This window comes from Myripristis murdjan, chromosome 21, assembly GCF_902150065.1.
Source record: "Myripristis murdjan chromosome 21, fMyrMur1.1, whole genome shotgun sequence".
Lineage (NCBI taxonomy): Eukaryota > Metazoa > Chordata > Actinopteri > Holocentriformes > Holocentridae > Myripristis > Myripristis murdjan.
In genome coordinates this window covers 15,104,516-15,120,915 of record NC_044000.1, presented here as the reverse complement: position 1 = coordinate 15,120,915, position 16,400 = coordinate 15,104,516, and the positions used below count along the sequence as shown (strand labels likewise).

The 16,400-nt window shown below is 41.2% G+C and overlaps 1 protein-coding gene across 1 annotated transcript in view; it reads right to left on the bottom strand.

Moving 5' to 3' along the window:
* Positions 1 to 16,400, bottom strand: part of tanc1b (tetratricopeptide repeat, ankyrin repeat and coiled-coil containing 1b) — a 113,655-nt gene that overhangs the window by 85,770 nt on the left and 11,485 nt on the right. Inside the window, exon 2 of the mRNA XM_030081385.1 lies at positions 16,153 to 16,246. Within this exon, the coding sequence (XP_029937245.1) occupies positions 16,153 to 16,213 (61 nt within the window). The 5' untranslated portion in view covers positions 16,214 to 16,246. The remainder of the gene's footprint in view (positions 1 to 16,152; positions 16,247 to 16,400) is intronic.

Sequence of the window (16,400 nt, the reverse complement as noted above, 5' to 3'; positions counted from 1 at the left end):
AGCTGGGCAATATCTCAATATTATGTTGATACCGTAGATACCATCTGGGATTTTGGATATCGTAATCATGATATGACATAAGTGTTGTCTTGTCCTTGTTTTGAGGGCTGCATTACAGTAAAGAGATCCAATTTCCTTCACTTACAGACAATTCCGGCTGTTATATTATTCGTCTCTACTTGCTTGGCCAGCGCATCTGCATTGCTATTCAGTGTTTACCAAAAATGTCATTATGTAAATATTTTGTGAAAACACCAATAGTAATCGCTACAATACTGTTTAAATATCAATATGCAAGTATGTGGTCAAAAATATCAAAATTTTTTATTTTAGTCAATGTCGCCAACCTATTAGAGACTGTTTTTTTTTTTTATTATTTTATTTTATTTTTTCACTCTTATAGCACGTTAGATAATAGTCACACAACTGAATGCTTCAAAATTTTTGTGCAGATGCACACACGTTGTAGCAGCATTAGTAGTAGTATTGCAAAAATATCAGGCGCATCAACTGGTTACACTAGAAAAATCTGCTATTTTCTCTGAGATTGCTATCAATATTAATTGTAATATTGCCACCCTGCAGGTTTTCTATTCAAAAGCAAGATTCTGTCTATGCACACACGCATGCGAACACTGACGCTCTATTAGCTTCTCACTAGTTAATTTGATTAACCACAGAGAGAATGAAGAAAGGCTATAATTAATGCAGATTCTTTTAGTCCACCCACAAAGCCGCATGTCCATAGGACACTCCACCAAAGGGGAAATTCTCCCGCTAGACTGAGTGCCAATGTGGATTCCCAGTGTACTTCCGAGACCGGGGTGACAGTCTCACAAAAGCTGTCAGGGTTAACACACAGGCAGCCCACAGAGAGAGGAGAGCGAGCCAGACAACAAGCACACAAGACAGAGTGGGGGAGGGTCTTCAGTACAAGTTGCCTATGATAAAAGAGCAAGAGGATTCAATATGAACGTTGAAAAACTGTCTGGATCAAAATCCACCAAACAGCATGGCAAAACTGACTTGTGAACACAAAGCCAAACAGTCAATCTGCGATTCATGAGAGAGGTATCAGTGTTTTTGTCAAATAAGGCTATTCTTATTTGAGACCATTTCATTCAGCCAATGGTATCCAGAAAAATAGTCAAAATATACCTAAGGTAGCTTGACAAATACCACAAAAGACAGACTGATGTTAGTCATCAAAATAATAAGGCATACTGAATGTGCCAATGTCTTAGCAACATACTGTTATGTAATATAATATATCCCCTCAGGCATCAATAAAGGATGTCTGATTCTGTTTTTTCTTCAACACAATTTTTTCTGTAACCAACTCTGAGCATCAATATCCTGGGAAAAATGAAAGCTTCAACAGCAAAACTGTACCAGTTTAATGTTGGTGACACAGAGTACAAACAAGTATTGGTATCCTGGAGGTGTCATGTTTTCTGATAATTCAGAGAAAACTTGAAAAAGTGCATTCTGGGAAAACTCTCAATGGTCATATAACCATGTGGGATAAGTGGCTGGTTAAAACAAATTTTGGCAGATGAAAGGTCTCAACCTTATCTACATTTTGAGATCAGGCTCATGCTCTAGCCATGATTCCTTCTGTGTCAAAATTATTTTCTAAATCAGGTATATTTTGGCTCCCATGAAATGTAAAATTGGAAACTGTATTAACTTTTGAAAGGAATATTATAATGCTCAGTGAGTGAACACTATATACACTGTATATAGTTCTGGTAAGTACTTCCATTTGTAAAGTAACATCACAAGCAGGGCAGTGGGGCTGATCTCCATCTCTCTAGCTTAAGTCCTTGCTCAGAGTAAAGAATGTACAGAAAAACAGGCAATCACAGTTGTACGTTCTCCTTCTTGCAGGGTCTCATTTTCTTAAATTCATTACATTCTCTTGTTTATCAGGAGCATTAAGAAACTGTCTGTATCACTCCTGTAGGCATGTTTTTTTTAAATCATGAAATATCAATTCTGTCTGTCAGTGATCAAATTCCATCAACTCCACAAGTGTCCAGAGAATTTTCCTGCTGGATTCACAGGCTTACTCAATTCTGCTGGTGGGCCTTGAGGAGAGAAACCAACACCGACAGTCTTTTTAGTTTCAACTTGTCAGGAACAGGAACAGCTCCTGAAGCTCTGAAACCTTCAGCTCAAATTCATACACACTGGCTAATGAGAACAAATTAGCTGCTTAATGCAGAGCTAAGCTGCTGCGGGCAAGGCAAGACTGCAGAATGGTTTGGATCCAAAACACACACTGTATCTCTGTCTCTTTCTCCTGATGCTCAGCTCTGCAGTGGCCTGTGCTCTGGAATGTCTTCCCACTGGCCCCAGGGGAAGGGAGACCGACTGGGAGGGGTTTATGTGTGTCTTTGGAAGCAGCAGAAGAGGAGGAGGGTAGCAATGGGCAAGAGCCATGACATTTCCCATTCCTCCTCATAAATAGCCAGTTGAGGAAGATATGGGAAAATTATTTTACCAGGCAATAACTTAACCATGTTTTATTTCATGTGTCCTAAAGGAGCAGTCACATTTGAATATGTGAGACAATTTCTGTTCACATTCTCTTTGAAAAAGGATGTGGCATAATCTAGCAGCAAGTTAAGCCCCTAATTAGCTATCACTTGATTCAAATTCAGTGCTATCTGGATAGCAGTTAACCTTGTCTGAAGCTATGCTGTGTGGTTACAAAGCTACCGTTGACTCATCGCATCACAACAGTAAAACAAAGAATGCATCACAGACCCCTGTCTTGTAGCAAACTGCAAACCATGCAGCTTGTCTTTGTTGAGTGTGTGTAATGTGACACTATGAACACCGTAATTTTTTGTCTGGTGTCATGAATTAGCAGGTTAAAGTTCAAACTCTGAAGGGCAGCAAAGTGTGAATTCAATTCATAACCCAGTTGATTTTATTTGCCCTTTGCATGGTTTTCAATGGACATCAATGGGAGCTAAACAAATCTCAGCTAAGGTTTGTGCTAATGATTGTACTTACCTAAACAGAAGGGCAATAAGAAGGGCATGAAAGAGGCAGACAAGGGAAAGATATTATGTACCAGATGATCAGTAAGAGGCAGAGGGAAGCAGATTTTAATTAAACCATCATCTCTGTGTGAGGAGATACAACTGTGAATACTGATGAGCTGCTTGCCCTACCAAAGAATCATCTACAAAAGTACAGGCATGCTATAAAAGAACTGATTCCACACACACACACACACACACACACACACACACACACACACACACACACACACACACACACACACACACACACACACACACACACATACACACGGTAGTAGTGTATGACTGCACACATTTGGTATCTCAAAGACTTAACAGTCCCACCTGCACTTAAAGAGGAAAGCTGATGGTGAAACAATGGAAAGCTACATGCGCTCAGAACATTTATCAGTCTCAGGGTTGCCGTTGAGCAGAGCACAGTTAAGCCATGTGCAGGAAGAGCATCACTGGATTTGCTTCGCTAAAGTGCACCGCCAGATCTGTTACTGTCTTAACATGTTCAATCAGGAAATTAAAATGTGGAATAATTCTAAAGTCATGGAAAATAGCAGCTACACACATGCAACAGCGTCTTCATAGAAACATTACATTACAAAGACCACTGATTTGTTTTGTATTACAAAGTACTGCTAATGACATGAACTAACAAAAAAATAACTGTTTATTATTTTAAGTTGGCCAAACTGAGGAAGAACCAAAACACAAATGCTAACTTTGCATTGTCACTGGAAATCTAACTGTAATGAGTTGCCAAGTTGACTTGCCAAGAGTGTCCTTATTTCATCAAAGCTTTGGAATATATTATGGCAGATCCACTGCTGACTGAACTGGTTGGGGAGTTATTGATATTCATACTGGCAGCATTGTGTGTGAGGTTCCCAGTCTGAATGTCTCTCTGCAGGCCTCTTCAGTCACAGACTCTGGAGAAGTGGGGCACACTGATTCACTCCCACGGTAGGGGGAAAATAGCCCTCTCACCTCCTTTTCATTCCCATCCACACAAAGCTAATCCTAATCAGAGCCCTTTGATTGGTGACAGTAGAGTCAGCTGCTGCGTGTGCTTTGACACTCTTCAATTGAGGTACTGTATGACCTGGCCAAAGCTGTCACGCTCTGAACATTCCAGGGTGTACTCAACATGAGGACTAGAGAGGCCTGTTTAAAAAGGGCTATTATATTAAGGCTTGGCATTAAAGATAGGGCTCCTCTTTATTGAAGTGTTTCTCAACTCACACAATCTGGTTAGCTAAAAGAGGACACATTTTCATCCCATCTAGTCTATGTCTGATCCACATGTTAGGTGTTTAATGATGACCAGTGCAAAGCCCTTGAGGTTTAGGCTCAAAAACACAATTGCATGGTTTCTGTAGAGAGCTACTGAGGTATTGATGCTTCCAAAAATAGCTCACATGGGGTTAACATGGGGCTAACTGCATGAATGTCCTTCACCTATCATGGAGACGGCTGGTCTAAACAAAGGTCTAATGGATGATGAACGACCCTCAGCACTTTTCCATACTATGATCAATCATCTGATGACTGTGAACAGAACTCAGGGGCCATGGTACCTCAAGGTACAGGATTCACAACACAACCCCCTGGAGAGTGGACAAAAGAGTTGGGCCTAACTCATTCACAAAACATCTTCTGTTTTCCCTTTCCAAAATGGAATTTGTTAGCCTTGGATCAATCATGTGTCTATCATTAGCTAATACATTCAATTAGACAAACTAGTCATAATTATAGTATGAAAGTGTAAAAGCTAAGCAAACAGCCTTAAGTGTGACGTTAAAAGTGAGTATGCATACTGGTAATCATGACAGGTTGTTACCAAGCTGATAAATGATTCTTGGTGTTTTGGTAAGGAAATCTAAGTTATTACTGTTTTCCAACTCAGTGCACTTACATTTTCGCCAGGATCATCACCTACATCAGTTTCTTAGTTTCTCTAAGGATGCTCACTGGTCTGCCTTTTTTGTGGCAACAATTTAATGCTTCCAAAGGTCAACATTTTTGGACTGATAATTTCTACCTATTGACAATATCTATAATGCAGCTCTGAGATGGAGTTGAGTTTATGTCCATGCACAAAATGCAGTGGAGTGTGTTCTAGAGTCCTAGGTTGCCATGGAGATCTGGTTCAACAAGAGATGTGGATTGCCATTAGCACAGATCATTAGGCAGCGCTTCTTCTAGGGCCAGGTGAGGTCATGAGAACATCACTAACAACTGGACAATTGGAAGTCTCAGCTAACGGTCTTTTCAGTAATGTTAAATGGTAGAGGTTATAGCACAAAGGCTGTCCATCCAATCCCTTCCACAGAGCCTAATCCCATACGCAAACAAGGGCCCAGGCGAATCCTGCAGCTTTGTACCCTGTTTGAAAATCTGTTATCGGTGAATCCTTGTGAGTTTAGCATCAATCAAAGTTGCACCATTTGTTACTCTTAGAGAGCAGACAGGGATTTGTTTTTGTACCATTAGAAATCATGTGCTAATGGACTGATGAGAAGTTGATTGTTTTTTAATGATTAATTGTAGGGCGAAAATGACATCGAAAATGAATTACCCTTTTTGATATTCCACAGATCTCTCCCACACATCATGAAGCCTGCTCTTTACCCTGATTCCTATCCTATTCTAACCACTCAAGTTAGGCTTTATCGGCAAAGCTGCAAAGTGTCCGAATGGCTATGCAGTCTTCAGATAAAGAATGATGTTGAAACTAGATGAGGGAAAGGTGAATTTAAAGATAGACCATGTCAGGCAGTTTGCTCTTCTTTGCTCCTCCTTGCTCCTCATCCCCTCTTCCTTTGAGGCAGGGCACAAAGGAGCTGAGGTCATAAGTTCATCCAGTCTCAAACCTTCCTGAGCTAGGGAAGGCAAGGCATTCATCCACAGACAATCACAAAAAAGCAGCTCTGTGTGCCATTCAGAAGCGCAAAACAGAGCAGAGTAAAGGCAAGAGGAGAGAGAGGGGGCCCCAAGGCTCAAGGCCGAGCAGCGGTCTCCACAGACACCCACACAGACCTTTCAGAAAGTCAGACACTGTGACAGCAAGGCTTGGTGTCTGTATAGAAAGATGAAGCTAGATGGGAAATCCATAAGCTGTAAGCACTTGGAAAAATATTATCTAGGTAAACTAATACAAAATTCGGGAGTAAACAATTTGTATTTTCTATTCCCTATAGACAACAAACACCTGCATGATAAAAAGTCACCCTTCACGGAGAGACACAGACAAGAAAATGCCATATTAGGAGCAGAAACTACAGGGGCGTGTGGACGATGTCAAAGGTACAAAAGTGAAAGGGAAATCAGACAGAAGGAATGTGTCTGCCCAGGCAGGTCACGCTGTAATTAGAAAAGCCTGTGGCCTGCTGACCCATCCAGCCAATGAACTGCCACAACAGCCACTAGCACCCTTCAAAAGCCATCCAAAAACACCTTGGGATGTTAACTGATAAACTGTCCTTCCCGTTCTCTTTGAAGTATCAAAAGAATCCAGCCAGGGACGGGGGAGAAGGGGGTGCTGAGCTGCTGTTGTAATACAGATGACATCACCCCCTGCTCAGAGCCAGTTTTTATTTATTTGTTTGGCTTATTTTCCACTGCTGTGGAAGCAGTTCCAAGGTCACAGACAGCATCAGTGCAAAGCAAAGGGGAGCTGGAGTGGGGAAATGGAGAGTGGTCGCCAGCCGGTGCTCTGGCAGATACTGGGCCAGTGGGAACCATGGAAGCCTCTATCCAGATTCCTCACAGCCATTCACCATCATTTCGGGAGAACAGAGCACCACCAGTTCACTTAGCGTCCATATGATCTTCTCATTCACCCCATTTCTCTATGTATAAGAAGGAAAAAAAGACTCACATTCCTTGCCATTAAAAAAAAAGTCAGATAGGGAATTATTTGTTTATTGTCAGTGCCAAATAACATGGCAGATTGTTTTTTTTTTGTTTTTTTTTTTTAAATCATTTGTATTCAAACACTATCAGTATCAAAATGACTTACAAGACTGGCACAATAAATTTAATGATCCATAACAAAAGTTTTGGGTGCAGTGGAAAAATCCTTCACATGTCTCCTTGCCAGTGTATTTAATATTACAGCAGTGAGTTGCTGACGTAATTTATATCTGCAATACTTGTGAATAATAGAATGTCACGACCCAAGGAATAGCTGGAATGCCAAATGCGGATACCAAATCATTATGTGAATTAAGACCATTTCTCTAAATCGGCACAATGGAATTACATACTAATAACACTTTTAATATCAAATGGGCACATTGCAACATCCAATGCTGAATCAGATTAGTAAAGCTGCATTATTCTCAAAGCTTTTTCTACTTAGAAGTCTTGAGTCATGTGATGTGAAAGGAAAATGTAGCTAAGGTCTAATGTTTGTTGTAAAAGATTTTGTAAACAGATAACAGTGAGACTGGCTGACAGACTTATTTTCCCAAAGTGCCCTTATTTTGCTTTTCAGAGGGACTGAAAAGAGAAAGACAGGGAGTGCCTCATACACCTGAGGTCTGAGCAGGATGGTGTATTTGTGTATATATACACTGCATATATACAGCATGTGTGTGTGTGTGCGTGCTTGTACATGTATGTGCGAATCTGAAAGATGTGGTTTGAGCTACACCCTGCTAATCATTGCCTGCTGGCTGCACTGTGCTTTGATAGTCATGTAGGTCTTGAGCTTCACTCAATGGTCTCCTTTGTGAATCAGGTGCGCTCTTTTTTTAAGGGTTTTAAATCCCACCAGTACTGCCCGGACAAGACCATGTAGACAAACATGATAGGGATAATAGGTAGGAACCTTGGGCTCTTGCCAATAGGTATTTCACAGTTGTCAGCACAGTTGTTTTTGGCTAATTTAAATTATAAGAAAAGCCACTGGATGGTAACAGAGATGTGAGCCAATGTCTATGCAATTTAAGTGGAAGTGATTTTGATCTTTCTAATCCTAACAGCTTAATTTGACCTTGGAGCTCAAATGACAAACCAAAAGCTAATCTAAGATTCATGAGCTTACTTCAGTTTTAAGTGCTTTTCAGAAGGAAAACCATGAGCTTATGACAAAGAAGTTAGTCGTTATGGTTTGAGCACTGGCTGTTATGGTTAACAGTTATCAATGGATGCTTACTGTGCAAATGGAAAATTCTATATTGTGGTTATCTCTTTGTGTGTGTGCGTGTGTGTGTGTGTGTGTGTGTATGTGTGAAAGAGAGAGAGAGCAAGAGGGAAAGAGAGGGAGAATGTGTACAACTAGTTATATATATATATATATAACGTCAGTTGTCTAGACACCCTGTGTCTAGATCTGTGTTGTTTGTCTGTCTTGGTTGAGCAGTCAAAACTCTTAGTTATGTGACTCCAAATTTATAAAAGCAAAATTATCCTTGGTTTGTTTACAAATTCCCCTTCTTCCCCCTCACCATCACAGCCTATAAAAGAACCTGAATATACTCTTTTCACTGACGCTCTGTTTCCTCTTGTATTGTCACTGTACCAAAATGCTGCACAAACTACTCTGAACCTTTTCATCAAAACAAAAATCAAAAAAAATCTACCAAAATTGATGTGAAATGCACATTAGTCCTCAACTGTGGGCTGTCGAGTCAAGATTTGTGTGCATGAACAGACTCTCCCTAAATTAGACACAGACACAAGAGTCAAAACTTCCTGTCTGTGATTTTACCTAGGAAGAACCATAGAACCACAAGGTGCATTCCTGTTTCACCTGGGCTACAACCTCAAGTCAGGCAAAGGAACCATTTTCCTAATAGAGGATTTTTCCGCTGCAACCTCCACCCATCATGAAAGAACATAAGGGAAGGAGTTTTCCCCGAGTTCTCTCACAAGCCACAGGACAAGGAGGGAGCGCGTCTCAAAATGGCTGCGGTTGATATGGTTAGAGAGAAGGCTGCCACACAGCTGCTCACAGAGAGGGAGCGAGGCTGACATAGGCAGTCTCAGACTGGTACCTGTGGGCAGACTGTGAAATGTACAAAGGCCTTTTAATGTCTGAGAGGAACGTCAGCCACCTGTATCAGAGTAGAGGAGTTCATCTTGACCACACATTCAGTTTATGTAAGACTGCAGGCAAAAAAAGGCACATGACCCTAGAAAAGAAATTTGAGTCACATCAGTAACATCAGGCACTTCATTAGCCAATCAGAAGGCAATGACCTCCCGCTGAAGCTACAGTTGTTGACATACATAAATAAGACAAATGGGGAGAGAGCACATTTCAGGGCAAAAGAAAGCTTGCTGAGTGGCTGAGTATTTTTTTCTTGGTGCTACACTTAAAAACCAGCATGTGCAAAATACTGAATCACAGCTGAGCAAAGATGAAAGATTTCCATTTCTGACCTCCCAGCCCCAGAGGAAGCGGCTAAAGTAAACCTGGGGAGCAAGGTTTGTTGTAAGCTGACATGATGTAGCTGCACGGAATGCTGAAAGGCCAAAATCACATTTAATTGCCATTTTTTATGAGCTAGGACCTTATAAAAGAATGCCATAGTTGAGTAAGCTTTGGCTATGCTTATCACTAATAAAAAAATTTTAATCTGTGTTTGTTTTGACAAACAAGTGTCCGTCATTTTTTTATATTTTCTGTTTGGACAAATAACTGTCCAACCATCTGCTGTTTCTGTTTCAGAGGGAAGTCCTTCCATAACAGTAAAACTTCCTGATGTGAAACCCCTGTGGACAGTAGAAAGACAGAGAGAGAATATAAAAAACAGGACAGGAATCTCTGCTATGTCGGCTGTTATGTTCAGCAGTACAACCCAACAAACAGCCTCCTCTGAACTAAGCAGCGGAACATCCTTGCGAGCGATTAGCCTACTTTATCATCACTGTGATATTCACAATTTAGAGAACCACGGTAAAAAAAACAAAAAACAAAAAAAAAACGCTTGCTTTGAAACAGATTTCCTGCTGTCTGACCCTCTGCAACAAATCACTGTTGCATGTCACAACAAACACACAGAAACTGTTGAGACAGCATGTACCAATCACCATCACAGCTGAGACAACACACCATAGCCCTTAATTCTCTCTTTATTTGTCGCTCTCTCAAAAAACATTAGTGGTCAAGTAAACTATGAATATTCCTCTTGTCTTTCACTTCCTGAAATCTAATTGAGGTTGCCCCTAATCAAAACACTCTGTCTTTAAAAATTGCAGAGAATTAAATTTTTCTAAGGCAAGAAGCCAACGGAGCAGCACACTCTTGTCTAATCTTGGTTTATATCTATCCTCTGGTTTTTCTCAGTTTAAAAAGTCTCATTATGATGAGAGTTTTGGTCTAAAGAGCAAAGCCAACCCCTGTTGTGGGTGATCTTTGATGGTAAGGGCAATGTAACCACATGTTCACTCTTCAAATGCAAGCTAAGGTGCATTTGATAAGAATGCAAAGGCTTCAAGGAAGAGTTTTCGAGGGAGGTGTCATCAAACAAGCTATATACTCATGCACGTGCATTAAAACTTCTCGCTGACTCCTGGCTAATCTGTAAAAATGAATGTCATGTCATTGTTGTCAGCATGGTTTAGACCAATTACCATCCTAGTGGATCTACTACTAGGAACTGTAACTCGAGTAGGGCAGTATGGTGGATCCCCCTCCTCAGTGCTGACAGGTCAGCAACCGATCTGTCTGCCATTCGTCCAGCCAGGTGCACGACTTCTGTCTCCCTACTGCCAAACAAATGAAAAGAAGCCCTGCCAACTGGTGGTGGTGACTGTGTGGCTGAGTGTGTATGCGGGGATGTGTCTATGTATGTGTGTGTTGGGAATGGGGTGGGGGGGTGGGGGGGTAGTAAACAGCTGAAACAGTTGTCGCCTCAATGAGTGCATGGCAATGCATGCTAGTGTGATTAACACTAGGTCAGCCACAACAGACAGACAACTTTGTCTGGCAGCTGGCTCACGCAGCCCAGCCAACAGAGCAGCAAGCTCAAATCGAAAGCTTTGGGAGTTATCAGCCAGCCCACACAGTCACACTCAGTCATTCCAGCTGAGTCCAAACTGCTTTCCCTCAGCTCATATCACAAACAGACACCGATCGAAGAGGCTGGTGATACTCCCAGTACAGTAGCTATGGTATGTAGAGGTAAAAACGTACTTAATACTTCAAAAAGAAAAAGCAGCGCCCAAACCAGATACAAAGACTTGTGACAGAGACAGAGCCAGCAGAGGATGGCATGAAGGAAAACAAAGAAGGCAACAGGAAGCTATCCCAAAAATCTCAATGGAAAATTCAGACTATGTTCATGTGTTTCATGTCTACCACAGGGGAAAGATATGGCCTGGAGTTTAGCTTCACTCCATTTCCAACTCATATAATTTATGAGATATTCAACACATCTGCACCGGGACTTAAATAAATATGGCTCATGTCAAAAGGAACAGTAAAAAGGGCCCCTCTGTGAGGTCTGATGACAACAGAGGAGATGACTGTAATTTACAGTTCAGCATTCAAGATATAACAACATGGCTGAGAATAGTTAGAGGGAAGATTGACGGGGTAGTAGCTGCACAGGTAAAATATGAATGGCATGTTTTAAAATTAAACTTTAAAAGAAGAAACAGAGACTACTGCATGTTGGGTGAGACAGCCCACCCTGCATTGTGCTGTAAGTTCTTCAGAGCACTGTCTCCTTATGGCAACAAAGACAGGATAACAATTAGGCTAAGACTTGGTACATGCTGAGCCACTCTCCAAATATAATTCCTCCATTTCAGATCCAGTGATATGTTGTAAAATGAACTACAAGCCAGATACTGCTTTGAATTAATAGTAAGCAATAGGTGGAAGTCACAATGAAACTGCAGGAGCTTCTATCCTCAAAGAAAGTACCACTTACACCACAACAGTTTAATTTTTTTTTTTACAATATAATCCTCTGAGCTCCCAGTGCCATGAGTCCCAAATCCATTAACGTCCATGAGGTCTGCTTGTAGTGTGACCTTTCTCAGAAAGTGTTCACATCAAAGGCAGTGGGTCACAGCAAACCAGTATCCCACTTCCGGAATGCCAGACCATTAAAAAGTGCACTTAAAGGGGGATTAAAAGGGCCAATTCCAAACAGATTCCTTGCAGATTGGGACCAAGAGCAGGCAGCAAGCAGGAGGAGCAGAATTGTGGAGGAGTGGACGATGCAGAGAGACTAAATTAGTAAACTGTATGTGTGTTTGTGGGTCTTGGCGATGTGGGGATCCCAAAGGAGAGCTAATGACTGTAGTGGTATCTGGCATGGGGGCCAAGTTTCCTTGACTGCTTTAAAGTTGACTCCAGCCCATAGCCACCATGTCATGAGCAACATATGCTGAGCTATCATGCAATTATACTATTATCAAGGTCTTTCCTCCCACTGATTTCCATTACATTTTGCTGAGCAGGTTTTATAGGGACTTGGTCCTTCTGCTCTTTTTGAGGCAAATAATGGCTGAGTCGTTTAGCCTTCAGGGATGCAAGCAGGACTGGGAAAAGCAGTGAGTTTTCCTAAAGAAATTCTAAAGGTTGTGCTATCAATACTGATAAATCTCTGGAAAATATAAAATATCACTGCTGCTACATCATCCATATAAAACTACTTTCTCTTTGAGTATTAATTCAGTGAGAATGTAGCAGGAGGATAGCATCAAATAATGTGGACGACTAAACTGCACTGCACCAGACAGCAGATTTGAACACCAGTTTCTATCCCAAACCATTTGGGAGTATAATGAAATCTTTATTCAAGCCCAACAGAAGGTGCAGTGAATATTTTATGTGCAATATGGTACTATCTTGTCTCAGAGACCATTAACTATACTGCAGTGTACCCAATTTGATTAACATGCCCTTCTCCAGCAGGGCCTCTGTGTTACTAACCTCATTTCTGCTCCTAGGGGGGACCTGAATTTACAAACAAATAATTATCTTCAAGGACAACAAGGAAGTATTTAACAGAACCCAACAAAAACCAGGGAGGTATGATGTGCCACTTTACACTTTAGCTGACAATATGAAGTGACATATTCAAACACATCCTTTGGCTGACCAAGAAATTCAATGTACTGAACCAGTTGACGAGGAATTTCAACATATCATGTCAACTAACTTAATCAAAATGTTTGCATGTGTAATCCTTAATTCCTAATAGGTCATTTGCTGACCATTTGACAAAAATTAGTCAATGTGCCATTAAACCACGCCTGCCCCTTAAAGGCCTGAAAAGAATGAGAGGTGCAGTAGAGATTTCTGTTCAATGCAGGGCCAACAGTGGGGCCAAGTGACCACCTCTACCCGTTATATCTCTGGGACCTCTCATCTGTCTAAAGGTCACTGAATAACAGAGAGGAGTGGCTGGATTTTATTGTCCCAGCATGAGAAAGGGAGAAAGAACTGCTTGGGCTTGATGGATGCCTCCAACTGCGAGAGTGAGGCTGGGAACAAGGAGCTATATCCCGCCATAAAAATTGCCCAGTCTTCACACACATCGGACCTCCTGTGTTTGTGTGTGTGAGTGTGTCTGGTGAAGAGTAATACTGTATGATCTCAGAGTGATTCATACATGCTAGACAGGTTTCAACAACGTGGCAGAAAACAATGCACAGACAAGCTTGAAATACTCAGTTTCTCCTTTGTCAGCGCAAAGGGGATAATTTTAGTGTGTGTGGTAGTGCGTGAGCTTACGGGACATGTGGGACGTGTGAAAAGAGGCTTGATTAATTGAAATACTAAATCAGTCGATGGAGATTATGAATACCTCAGAGATCAGAGGTGTGTGACTGTCAGCAGAGGTCTATCATCAGGACATGTAACTACTATACAGAACAACTGATGAGACCACACTACCTGCTACTACCAGTCCTGAGGTGGTAAAGGTAAAACAAGTCCAGGCTGGTAGAGGTAGTATTAGTGCACACTGTCTGTCTGATATGTGCAGATGGATCATCGGAGGAGGCCACTGCATGTACAGGAAAGTAATCAACAACCTTATTGGTGAGGATGACTCAGGTTTAGTCATGCTGACAAATGCCATGGGCTGCCAAATTCACAAAAAATACTGTTGTGAAACAAAAGCTGACTTCATTATAGAGCCAGAAATAGAAAAAAGGAGGACTGAAGGTATTGCTCTTTGAACCAATAGCTATAGATGTCACTGGTGCTCTGTGAATACTGGATGGCTGCCAATGGCCTAACACTAACTTCCAGAAGCGGTTGCCAGGCTGGCTAGGTTAGCTTTTGGTTGTCAAAATTTACTTAAGTTTTCCATATTTTAATTAATTTTATGTTATGGTAAATAAGGCACCATTTGGCACACACTTCGGGTGTCCAATAGCCCCTTTCACAGACGTTAAATACAGTGTGAAGTGCATTCATCAGGGCCATCTTCAGCTTGAAAAACAGCTATGCAAAAACTACACACATGGAGCATTTGTATACTGGCACAGGGGTCAGTATGCAACCCAAATTTAGCATGGGCAAGTTGAGCAGGCAACCACAAACAATTTATCTCAGCTGAATAAGCGTTATTTTGTATTTTGTTCTGGCTGGGTTGCTAGCTGACTGCTGCAGCAAGCTAGCTAATGTAACCAGCAATGTGGAATCAGCTTGCACTGCTCGTGTGCACCTCCGTCCAACAAGAAAGAACAAACAGTGGTTAACCATGAAGAGTGCAGGCACTCAGTAGGCATTTCAGCTAGCAATTTAGCAAGTACAGCTCCATGCACAGTAGCTTTTCTAAGGCTGAAAGTACAGTCACTCTATGAAAACAGCTCATCACCTATAAAAAGTACCAATAACAGAACCCGGTCTATTGTACAGAGGGAGCCAACAGTGCCAGGACACTTGTCAGAGCTAGAGTTAGACTGCTTAGGGCAGTGTTGGCTGGGAAGAAAACATTAACATGGATGCTAAGAGAATACAGGTGAAACCACAACTTTGACAGGAAAGATAAGGGCCAGGTGGGTTTGGCTGGTTGCAGCCTTTAGAGAACGATGTAAAAGTAAACAAAAAATGTAGCTCAACATTTTCCACCAAGAGCCTACTACAGAGATAAGAAGAGAGGGGGACTTCAGCATTTGCAGGTGAATGGAGGTGATGGAGATGTGTATTTGGCTGCTGATTTCTTAAACAAAACAAAACAAAAACATCTAGAACTGCCATCAGTACCTGGATAACAAAGGTTTATACATTTATACATTTTAAGTAAGCAGCTATCTGAGCTTTTATTCAGTTGTTAACTTTCAAGCAAATAAATCAGATGCTGTCTGGGTCCATCTGAACCAGAGGTCCTGGAAAAGTTTGCAATGCAAAGTTTTATATTATGTTAAAATGCAATGTTTTTTAGCCATGTCAAAAAAGGAGGCACAACTTAACAAATTCATATTGTATTTAGAATTGTGATGTTATCAACCAAAATGCAGGTAGCTGGGTTCAAGTGTAGGTTTCTGAGAGTGGGAGAGTTGTATACCCGATGAAATCAAGATTTGGATGCACAGTTATGTTAAGGAAATGTGTGGATTTGTTGTTATAAACACTGAACATGCACATGTGCCATAAGGATAATATCTGGTGTTAGGCACTGCTTGTGATCATAATAAAAATGAAAAAGAATTTTCATTTTTCATCTTCAACGACTATTTTTCCCTTTTTCCTCAAACTTAGATCCTAACATTTCATTTATTCCTCATTTCCAAACATAATTTTCCACTAAAACTGTGTATGTGGTTGTGTGTGCATGCATGTATGGTGCGGCCTAACTCTCTGAGCAACAGAAACATTGCTCACAAATGTGTCACAGGCAGTGGTGGTGACACTGGATTACTGACCATATATGTTCATGCTTTTTGCTGCAAATGCTGGCTTAAATGACAGCATGTTTGCCAAGTACATGCTTAAAATGTAGCAGGGCTTGTGTGCTTTCATCTCAACTTTATCTTCAGTTTACACAAGCTTTCGGTAACTCACTTCAAGCCTCACATTCTAACTCTTTAACTAAGTAGGAGGTCTGTGAGAGACACTTCATAGCATAGTACAGAATGAATTTATAAACATGCAGTCTGCTACAAAAAAATTGGATCTTCCACATACCTGGTTCTTTCTTGCTCCCCTTCCCTCCATCTCTGTTCTTCTTCAACACTGCCTTGAACATGGCGCACTTCCTGGAATCCTCTCTGTAGCAACCCTACAAAAAAACAGTCTTTGTAGTCATTCAGTCAGGACAAGACATCAGAAATGCTTCCATTCTCACTCAGAGTAAACCATGGAAGTAATTCAACAGTTACAGCTAACACAGCCATTTCTATGCAAGGGACAGAATATGAGCCTCTCTAATTCCC